We start from the raw sequence: 11780 nt of genomic DNA on the forward strand, positions 1-11780 counted from the left end.
TCAAGTTCCACCCATTCCTGACCATCTCAGTTTAGTGATCTCTTTCTCTCATAAACTCCTCTAAGAGCTTGTTTCTTGTTTGTTAGCTGTTCCTACTTCATTTCTTCATCAAGATGGTAAATTTCTTAATGGCAAGGAGTTATGTCTCACACTTCTTTATACCTCCTTCATTGCTATTTCATAGAGTAGGTATTGAATATTAACAATGGGATAATGGAACCCTCAGAAGGCAAAAATGAAAAAAGGAATTTTTGGTTCTTGGGTCTATAGGACTTGTTAAGGCAACAAGTGTCTGATATCAACATGAGAAATTTAATATCTTCTAAGGTTCTATACCATCGTTCACAGAAAAGGCAGGATGGGACTCATGTCCAGTATAATTAATGAAAAATGGTCACATATGGTGTGCACTCTGCTTTAAAAAGCTCTTCCTACTGTTTCTCTCTCCAGTCAGCCACAACTTGCTAAGAGGCTTACTAGCTTTACCTTATCTGCATTCCTTTCCTACAAGAGCACATGTCCTTGCGAAGGAAGAGACTATTCAAGGTGACAGCTCCTATCAGAAAGAAAAGCTGCTTTACAGCCTGCTTTAGAAGCTCTTGGTCTAGCCCATTCTGACACATGGTAGTATAAAAATAGCTGAGCTGTTGCAGGATGGAGGTCATGGTGTAGGCATCTGTGTCATCAATGCTGGAGGACCGCTTACGGAATCCTGTTGGTTTCAAGCCAGAAATTCCCTGAAGGCTTTCATATTCCAACATTCCTGGTACTGAAGAAAGACATGAAAAGAAACATGGAAAACATTTCTCACACCCATAAGGAGACACTAGAAGGTTATTATTGTTTTTTTTTTACTGCTGTGATTTGTGGAGAATATACATCTCATTTGAAATTAATTGCAATAGTAACTTTTTTATTGACACACTTGTGCATGTATCATTTGCACTCAGTACAACATAAGTTTGTTGGGGGCAAGGGCTATTTCATTTTTGCCTGCAAATCCCAGAACAAAGCATGATGACTGGCACAGAGTAGCCACATAATAAATGCTTGTTGGATTTAACTGAATTGCATGGCACCACTGATAAAAGGAGATCAATGACTCATAGGTATGAGGGTTGAAGAGGTACATGATTAGATGGATGCATATATGTGTTTGTAGAGGTTTCAACAAAGCACTTAATTAAATAAGATAAAATGGTTAGATGCTGGAAAGAAGGTAATGTACTTAAGTGGATTCATAAGTGGTAGACTATCTGGCCCCAAACTAAGGTCATTAACAGATCCCCATCAACGTGGAGGGACATTTCTCATGTACTGTCCAAAGGCTATGTCTTCAGCCTGGTGCTGGTTGGTATCTTTATCAGTGGCTTAGAATGATGCCATAGAGGACATGATGTTAAATGGATTTGAACTACAGAATCCAAAAAGACATGTCAAGAAGACAAATGTAAAAAGATGGAATTTAATAGGGATGTCTTATACTTTTGATTCACAAGTATGATATTGGGAAAGCACAGCTAGATAGCAGTTTGTATGAAATTGATCTGGGGGGCAGCCAGGTGGCATAGCGAATAGAGCACCACCCTGTAGTCAGGAGGATCTGAGTTCAAATACAGCCTCTGACACTTAATACTTACTAGCCGTGTGACCTTGGGCAAGTCACTTAACCCTAATTACCCTGCCTTACCTCCTCCAAAAAAAAGAAAAAAGAAAGAAAGAAAATGATCTGGGGATTTTAATGGCCTGCAAACTGAACAAGTCAACAATCATATAGCAGCCTAAATAATAGAATGGTGAAGAATCTTGAGAGTATTGCCATATAATGAATGATGGAAGGAACTGAGGATGTTTAGCCTAAAGAGAAGATTATTTTTTTTTCAAGGGGTAGGAATGGGGAATAAGCAGTGAGCAGAGATTTAACATTCTTCAAATATTGGAATGACTATGGGAAAGACCTGTTCTGGTAGTCTTCAGAAAGTAAAACTAGGTGGAGTGGGCAGAAATTGCAGAGAAGCAGATTTTGGCTTGATGTACAAGAAAACAAATCTTTAACAATTAGAGCTATCTACCTGTGGAATGGGCTACTTTTGAGAGATTTTCTCTTTATAAATGTCTTCAAGAAAAAAGTTTTAAGTGATCTTATAGAAAGCATAAGTAGCTTTTTTTTTTAAAAAAAGTATTACTTCTGAAAATGAACTATAAGAGAAGTCATTTAAATAATATTTTAAAAGTCTAGGATTAAGCTATGTTCCCTAGTGTAGTAGAGAGGAGAGAATCCAGACTTGAATTTAGGAAGACCTAGGTTATTTGAGCTCACACATTAGACTAGAGGGTCTCTGAGATCCCTTGGATCTATGACAAAAAATTTGGGGCATCTTCTTTCATCTTTCTGAGAAGGGAAGAGGAAAATTTTTTTTTCATGAAAACAGTCAAACAGTTGAAACTATTAATATCAAAGAATAGGGGGAAAATATTATAAATTAGAGAAAGTACATCAGGATTTTAAGAATAGAAAAAAAGCCAATAGAGAAAGAGCAAAAATTGGAAGTTCTTTTTTGAAAAGACATACATCATCAATTGTAATGAGGCCCCATTTATAGACTATGAGGTCATTATTAATAAGGAATAAAAAAAGAATACATATAGATCAAACTACTAACACCATTAAATTATGTCACTTAATCATACTATTCAGCTATATCCAAATATAATCTGTGTTGTCACATGTTAGCGGATCATCCAGTCCTTTCTTACCTATCATTGGTTGAAGATTATTCTCCATTACAATAATGAATTGATGATATATCCGTATTGCCACATCACTGAGAACCTGTCTATACTCTGAAAGGTCAAAATTCATCAAACAATTCTTATTTTGATGTGGAGTGTTATACTTCATAAATTCCTGAAAGTCAATTATGTGAATATAAACATTAGAAGACCATTTGCTCTGATATTATAAGAGACATTACTATGTACATGCAGATAATGGATATACTTATTCACTAACTTGATCATGAGCTTCTATTATGATCCTGCTTTATATTTTTAGATACTTTAGGTGCATGATCTCCTCACCACACCCTCTCATTGAAAAAGCAAAAAACCAAAACCCCAAATTTCTGTTTATAAAAATGGACAGTCAGACAAAACAAATGACTGCATTGGCCATGTACAAAAAAAACGCCTCAATCTTCTCTCTGAGTCCATCACCTCTCTTTCGGGAAGTGGGTAGCACATTCACTTATTTGTAAGAAAAATAGCAAATCAAATGAACAGATTGAGTTAGTATAAGCAAATAAACTGTGCTATATTAAGAGTACAGTCTATCATTCAAGGCCTGGTTACCCAAGCTTCTATTTCTTTTTTAAGAACCAAATATAATGTCCCTTCATAACTGTCTTGTCCTTTCTGGTGAGCTTAAATTCTCCCAATTTGGAGAATGACATCTAATCTTTCTAGACTCCCATGCAGATAAAAATGAACCTCCTTTCAACTCTCCTTCTGGATCCTCTGAGATAGTAGCTTCATCACATATCAAGTGATTGACTTTTAAAATATTTTTTTTCCTGAGGACTAAAGATAACATAGTCTATACCATCAGCGATAATGACAGACAAACATAATACAACCTCAGGATAGCTCACCTCTTTCTCAAGGTGGGTCTATCATTTATGGAAATAATGCTAATAATTAACTAAATAAATTAACAGTCAGTTTTTGTTGGCTTAGTAAGCATCTCTCACAAATGATAAAGAACAGATCCTAAGTGGTATAGGAGAGACTAGTGAGTACCATTAGGGATATCAAAATTAACATTAGTATCTTAACTGGGATATGCAACTTAGTAATCAATACATAAGCCAAAATATATTGCTTCTATGAACTTTAAAGGTCATGCCATGGAGACTAAATGGGGGTGCTATGCCAATGGCTATGGCTAACCAGCTATGTGAACCTGGACAAATCCCTTAGCCTCTCTATATTCCAATTGCTTCATCTTTCCAATTGAAATAATAGTAACCTGTCATATATTTCAAGTACATTTGTGATGATCAGTTGAGGTAAAGTATATAATAAAGGGATTTGAAAAGCATTATATGAATGAAATATGGTATTATTATAATCATTACATCAGCAAAACATAACAGTATCGGCACTTTCATTCCATCGGTTCCTGCTAGATTGCTTAGAATGACCTATAGAATGCTAGGTAGTTAACACATAAATGCAGTCCCTACCTCTTCTCCACTGTACTGTTTCAGGCAGTTAAGGAAGTGGCATGTATTGGAAAGCCAAAAGGACAGCATCTCAAAATCTTCATAATGTTCCTAGAGAAAGATGAGGATACACAGTCAACAAAATCCAACACTAGTGTTTCTAAGATACATTAATGTGCATCCTGTATGGGCACTTAGTCACCTGTTGACTTGAAAACCAATGCCCTAAAGAATAATTTGTCTAAAATAGTTTTTATTCATTCACTAAATAAATATTTCCTTAACGCCTCCTAAACATCCAACTAGTACTTGTTATGTGCAGAGAAGTGCTCTGGCAACTGCAGGAGATACAAAAGAAAGCTAGGACTTACTCTTTGCCTTATAAGAATTTGCATGCTAGTTCAGGAGATAAGGTAAATACACATGAAATGTTTAAGAGTGAAATATATGAGGGGTGGCCAGGTAGCACAGTGAGTAAGAGCACCGGCTACAGTGTTGAGAAGACCTGGAGATCGAATCCCGGGCTCAGACACTTAGCACCCACCCAGAAACACCTGGCCGTGTAACCTTGAGCAAGTTACTTAACCCCAATTGCTTAGGGGCGGCCAGGTGGCTCAGCGAGTAAGAGCACCTGCTCCAGTGTCGGGATGACCTGGATCAAATCCGGCCTCAGATACTCAGCACCACACCCAGAAATAACTGGCTGTGTAACCTTGAGCAAGTTACTTAACCCCGATTGCTTTAAAAAAAAAAAAAAGAGTGAAATATATCATTAATAACAAAGTGAGACCATAGATATTACATATTCAATGAATGGGGGAATTATTTAGAGAAGCCTTATGAAAGAGGTGGAATCAATTGAACCCTATGTGAGTTGGCTTCTCTTCTAACATTTTTATTCCTGTAATCAGTAAGTCAACAAGCATTATTTAAGGGTTTACTATATACCAGATAGTATAGTAAATCCTGGGGTTACAAAGAGAAGTAAAAAGGCAATCCCTGCCCTTAAGGAGTTAACATCCTAATGGGAAGGAAGATAACATGCAAATAAAGATGTCCATTCAAGATATATAAAGTGTATATGAAAGGTATTCTCAGAGGAAAGACTAGATCACAGAGCTGCGAAGGAGATTATTAGAGTATATCTCTCTCTTAACCATACAGATTTAAAATCTTTGAGCCATCTCTTATTCCTCCCTTTCTCTTATCCCTACTAGCCAAGTCATTCACCAAATCCTGGGTCCCTTCCTTTTATTCTCATGGTTGTTATCATAGCTTAGGTCTCATCACCATGTGTTTGTATTACTACAATAATATGCTAACTGGTCTTTGTATTTCCAGTCTCTTTCCCTTCCAATTGGCCCTTTCTATTTCCTCCAGATTAATCTTACTAAAACATAACTTCCATTGTGTAACTCTCCCTCCCTTGAAAATCCCCAGTGGTTACCCATTATCTGCTGGATGAAACCTAAATTTCTCTGGTGTTGAAGGTTTCCACAACTGAGGAGCAACATGGTAGAAATGGACAAAGGTCTACATTTGTATTCAGAAAAGTCTGGGTATAAATTCCGCTTCAGATCCTCACTTTACAACCCTGGGAACATCACAACATTACTATGAGAATTAAAAGAGATAGCATATGGAAAGCACTTTTAAGTGTCATATAAATGTGAGTTATTGTTATTTCCCATTACTCTTTGCTATAGCCAGACTTATCTATTTACTTTCTCACAAATACACAATGTCATTGTCTGACTTCAAGCCTCATGCTTATTCCATTATTTGCAATGGCTTCCCCAAACTGGTCAGGGCTGGTGGGGTTCGGCCTTATGACATAATCATTCAGAAGGACACCCTCTTTTCCTACAGTAGAGTAGTGATGTTAAACTCAAATAGAAATAGGGACCATTAATTCATACATAAGGATCCTTGTGGACCACATCTATGTTTTATTGTATTACAATTACATTTTAATCTGGTGGGTGTTTCTCTAGACCTCTGGTCTAGAGAATATTGACCCATGTCCTTTCGGAGGTTGTGGGCAGGACCTAAGAGGTCATCAGCTGGTGGGGAAATGAGCTGCCCTTTCCTCTTAGTACACTTTACCTACATTAGACTGTCCTCTGTGTTCTAACTGCCCCAAGCCTCCACCATGGAACTTTCTAAACAGTGGAATGACATGATGAAAGCTATTTAAAAAAATTAGTCTGACAGGAATCTGTCTCTCTTTATATATATATATATATATATGTACATATACACTGATATATGTATATAGGTTTATCTATGTATTTAATAGATTGGTTGGGGGAGGAGAACTAGAGAAAAGAAGACTATATAGAAAGCTTTTTTTTTTTAAACTGATACAGGCATCATGTAAAGAAGGCCTGGACTTATCATGGGAGTAGCAATAATGGAATGTATTACCAGAAACCTGGTGACTGACTGGATTTACAATAAAGGAAAGTTAAGAACCACACTGAGCCTGAGATTTTTGATCTTGAGATAATGGTGGTTCTGACTTTGCAGTTAGATGATCTGATTCAAACCCCTCCTATGACACTCCTTTTATGTAACTGAAAAATTCATTTAACCTCTCTGGGCCTCAGTTTCTTTATACAATGAAAAGAGTAGATACACTATTTGTGGAGTTGTAAACTGATTCAACCACTCTAGAGAGCAATTTGGAATATGCTTAAAGGGCTAGAAAACTATATACCCTTTAATCCAGCAATACCATTACTAGGTCTGGATCTCAGAGATTAAAATAAAAAGGAAAAGGACCTATTTGTACAAAACTATAGCCACTCTTTTTGTGGTGGTAAAGAATTGGAAATTTAGGGGATTCCCATCAACAGGGGAATGGCTTAACAAGTTGTTGTGTATGATTGTAATAGAATATTACTGTGCTATAAGAAATGATGAGCAGGCTGATTTCAGAAAAACCTGGAAAGACTGACATGAACTGATCAAAGTGAAGTGAACAGAACCAGAACATTGTACATAGCAACAACAATACTATATGATAAACAGCTGTGAGTGACTTAGCCATTCTCAGCAATACAATGATCCAGTACAATTCCAATGATGAAAAATGCTATTCAGTTCCAGAGAAAGAACTAGTGGAGTCTGAATGCAGATCAAAGTATACTATTTTTCACTTTTTGTTTTCAATGTTTTGTATGATTGAACATGTATAAAACATATCAAATTGCTTACTGTCTCAGGGAGATGAGGGAGAGAGAATTTGGAACTCAAAAATTTTAAAAAATGAATGTCAAAAATTATCTTTATGTGTAATTGGGGAAAAATAAAATATTTTTATAAAAAAAGAAAAGGGAAAAACATTGAGAGGATTAGAGTATAAGGCCTCTACAATCCCTAGAAGCTCTAAATTTATGATTTTATGAAATAAGAGAAATCAAGTAGAAAAATCCATTTTAGAAGGCAGAGAAGGGCAGAGATGATTGGTTCAATTTGGTATGTTTTGAGTGTGAGGTAACAGTGTACATACAGATGTTCTCTAGGCTATTGGAGATAAGAGAAGTAAAACTTAGCAAGATCAAAGGTAAAGGTAAAATACAGTGCTACAGAATCATAGAATTTCAGAGGGACCTTGGAAACCATTTAGTTTAAGTCACACATAGTAAAAAATCTCCTGTACAGCATACCTGATAAATGGTCATTATCAGATCTCTTTGTGAAGACCTCCAGTGAGGAAGAATTCATTATCTCTAGATGCATCACTTACCAGTTTTTCCTTACAATGAGTTTAAGGCTTTCTTTGTAACAGCATTAGAAATGATAGTTAAAACAATTAGAAAGGAAAAAGTAGAGATAGAGAAGACCAGAGAACCTGTATTTGAGATTTGAGAACTCTAATAGTTTAGAGGTAAGAGGGGTTAATGTTTTAGGAAGAAAATCAGGAAATTGTGTCATGGAAGTCAAGGGTAGACAGTTTCAAGAAAGATAATCAGCTGTGTCATAAACACTGCAGAGAGGTTAAGGAGAATGAATTCACTGAATTTCGTTTCATGAGAGTGGTGGGGGTGGAAGCATTGAGGAAATGGAAAGAGTGAATGTAGATTACTCATTCAAAAAGTCTGACAGAGAAAAAAAGAAGATAAACAGCTAAAAGAGGGCAAGTAAAGGCTTGTTTCAAGATGTGAGAGACCTAGACGTGTTTAAAGATGGAGAAGAAAAAGTCAGGACAACTGGAGAGATTGAAGATACAAGAGAGGAAGGGATTTTTGTTCGTTACTGATTGATCCCAATGTCTTAAGCTTATGATGCATGCATTTCTTCTACTTTATAATTATCTAGTGTGGAAGAGTTCAATGTAGAAAAATAGGGAAACGCTGGGTTTCTGACATAAGAAAAGATAATGATAGAACCCTTTTTGGTGCTGGGAAAAAAGATTCACCTGCTTCAAGATCCATTATATGAAAATATGAATTTACAAAACACATAGTAGACAATTATTAATATTACAAAAGGAGAATTCCTAATAAAGACTTCTCTACTACATTCCTTCCCATGACTATCTCCCTGAATATGTTTAATATGTGATTGATAAATCCTGGCTGTCCCCCATGCCTGCTTTCTGACTTCAAGTCTCAACTCAACCTTCTGCAGAAGCTTTTCCTGAATCTTCTTAATGTTAGTGCTTTCCCTGGGCACAAATAGGTTAATTGACTTTCTTAGGATCACACAACCCACGTGTTAAAGGTGGCATTTGAACCAAAGTCTACCTTATTATCCACCATGCCATGCTGTTTCTGAAACATTTCCTGCTACATAAAACAAGGTAGATCTTTAATTAAATGCACAGGAAGCCACAAATAATAAGAAAATTTGTTTGGGGTGGGGTAAAGGAAAGTCAAGGGGTGGCTTCAGAATATTCACAGTAACCTTTTTTTTTTGCATGGCCTGATGATAGACCTAAAGCAAGACATACATTCTTTGCTTAGAAAAATGACTTTGTAGCCAATTAGATGAGATGGCTGTTATAGAAACTGAGTCACAATAAGAAATGCTGTCACCAGCAGAGTTCTCATTACCAGGAGATGACAAGGAAATTGTTTGATCAATGACTCTTACAAGAAAACAAAGCAAGCCATGTACTACAAGAGCTTTTTTTTTTCTTCCTTCTACCAAAGAACCAACAAGTGGTTGCCCAGCATATGCTTTAAAACCTTAGAGGAGGGCAACTCATCTTGGCCATCTCAAGAGAGCTCAAGCTACTTAACTTTCGGATAACTAATTATTAGGAAGCCTAAATCTTCCTTTTGACAACCCTTATCCATTATATCTAGACCTTCCCCTTAGAGCCAAGCAAAACAAGTCTATACCTTCTTTTATGTACATAACAGTCCTCAGCATGTTATCATAATCACTCTACATCTTTCCTTTGGCTAAGAGAAAAATGAGGGCATTTATCTAACTAATGGTGTGTATATATATATATATATGTGTGTGTGTGTGTGTGTATATATCAATGGATCTAACTAAAGATCTACCTATCAGTTTCTTTAAATCTACTTTTATTAACAAAACAAGGCATTTTCACTGGACATATTAGTCATATTCTGCTAGCTATATTAGAAAGAAGGATTTGGGTGGCCAGCAAGGATGCCATCAAGGTAGAAATAGAGATGCTAGGTTAGTCTCAAAAGTGCCTGCTTGCACTAGAATTCCCTTTATCCAGGAACATGTTTGCTTTATCCAATCCACTACTCACATAATAAATCCCATCTACAATATCCTGATAAGGAATCATCCAGCCTCTTGCTAAAGATGTCTAGGAAGGGGTAAGTCACTAGCTTTTTGAGGCAGCCCATTCTATTTTTCCCTTTACTGAGCAGAAACCTGCCTTCTTTCCCTTGCTCCATTGTATAAGACACTGCTCACAAATAGAATAGAATTTTTTTTTTACCTTGCCCTCTGGGGCTATGCAAAAACAAACCAAACCAAAACAATAACAACAGCCCAATACCTGCCTCCTCCTCCATCTCCCCACATAAAAATTGCAATGGCACTGAATTAATGTAAGGTGGATCAGGGAAGTCCCCGATTAAATTGAAGAGTCCTCCAATCAAATCAATTGGACACAAAGAAATTCCTAATGATTGGCTGAGGGAAGAATTAGTCACTCTCCCTTAAAAAAGCTTATCTTATTGAAAACAACTATCTTATTTCCTCCTGTTCCCCAAGCCTTTGGGAGACTTCCTTTTGTTGTTTAATTCCTTCCTTTCATATATCCCATTCTTTCACCATCCAATCCCAAGGTAATGATAGCAATAATAAACTAATATTCATAAAACAGTTTATGGTTTAAAAGCATTTTCTTCATCACAGCACCATGAGGTTCACAGTGCAAATATCATTAACACCTTGTTACAGATGAGAAATGAGGCTTCAGAGGCTTTATGACTTTTCCATGGTCAAACAATTGATTGTTTCAGAGTTGGAATTTAGAATTCGAACCCAAGTCACAACCTAGGCAGGAACCCCCGACATTTTTGTAAGGAAATGTTCCTCCTACCTTAACGACCTGCTTGATGCCACTGATGGTGATATTCATGAAGGACTTCAGCATACTGACATCATTTAGGGAGTCTGCATAACGTACACACATGAAAAGGATGTGAGCCGGCAGGCCTGGAATCATATTCACAACCACACCACGTGGCTTCAGGTCTAGGGGGTGGAGAAGGAAGAAAATTAGAATTACAAAGTATTAATCCAGCTAGTTAGTATTTGTTCAAATAATGGTTGCTCTCATCTCCTCTAATGGGACTAACTACAAGGGTATTTGGTATGTTTTTCCCTACTTGGAGTCCTGCCTAACTCCTTGGCCTGTAGCCATGGGTGTCACTGACTTCTCATGTCCCTTTTGCACCACAGATTCCATCAATTTAAGGCCTGAGTGGGAGTCTGAAGTCCTAGCTCATCCCATCTTCCTTTAGACTACATTGTTTCAGAAAGGGGGAGGTGCATAAAAGCAGCAGTGAACACTATGGGGAGTTACTTCACATGTGAAATTCCTAGGTAAGATTTGTTCCTCAGAACATCTTTGCTCCTGGCTGGACTTAGTCCCATGGCCAAATGTGGTGGTGGTGGGGGCAATAAATGATGGGGAAGGAGGGGAAAGAATGTGAAAGATCTCTTTGGTGATCATGGTCACCATGGTTTCTGCCTAATATCTAAATTCTTAAGCCTAATGAGAAAATCCCAAGAGTCCAAGAAAGGTACCAAGAATGAGGTTTTGCACGAGTTTGGCTTCATCTTCCTTCTTATACTGCATCATTCCGATGTACTCTTTGGGTTCTGAAGAAGCATGTACCTCATTGGCTGGAAATAGAATCCCACAGTCAGAAAAGCACACAAGTCTAGTGCCAGACAGTATATTCAAAAGCTAACCAAATGGAGACCACTCCCATTTCCCCCAATGTGGCTGGCCTCAGATGTGGACACCCCCCAGCTTTCAGAGAGTCAAGGGCAGAGGTTTGGGGGAAGATCATATTTAAGGGAAAGAGAATCACAGATTTAGAGTTA

At 37.2% G+C, this 11780-nt stretch overlaps 1 protein-coding gene across 1 annotated transcript in view; it reads right to left on the reverse strand.

Moving 5' to 3' along the window:
- Nucleotides 1-11780, reverse strand: part of MYO5C (myosin VC) — a 153261-nt gene that overhangs the window by 16020 nt on the left and 125461 nt on the right. The window contains exons 34-38 of the mRNA XM_069098065.1: nucleotides 11478-11587; nucleotides 10768-10922; nucleotides 4245-4334; nucleotides 2758-2908; nucleotides 487-769 (exon numbers count right to left, since the gene is read on the reverse strand). Coding sequence (XP_068954166.1) covers nucleotides 487-769; nucleotides 2758-2908; nucleotides 4245-4334; nucleotides 10768-10922; nucleotides 11478-11587 — 789 coding nt within the window. The remainder of the gene's footprint in view (nucleotides 1-486; nucleotides 770-2757; nucleotides 2909-4244; nucleotides 4335-10767; nucleotides 10923-11477; nucleotides 11588-11780) is intronic.

The sequence above is a fragment of the Petaurus breviceps genome, unplaced genomic scaffold (assembly GCF_028583685.1).
Source record: "Petaurus breviceps papuanus isolate PSGF00001 unplaced genomic scaffold, PetGlider_PUasm1.0 37, whole genome shotgun sequence".
In the NCBI taxonomy this organism is placed as follows: Eukaryota; Metazoa; Chordata; class Mammalia; order Diprotodontia; family Petauridae; genus Petaurus; species Petaurus breviceps.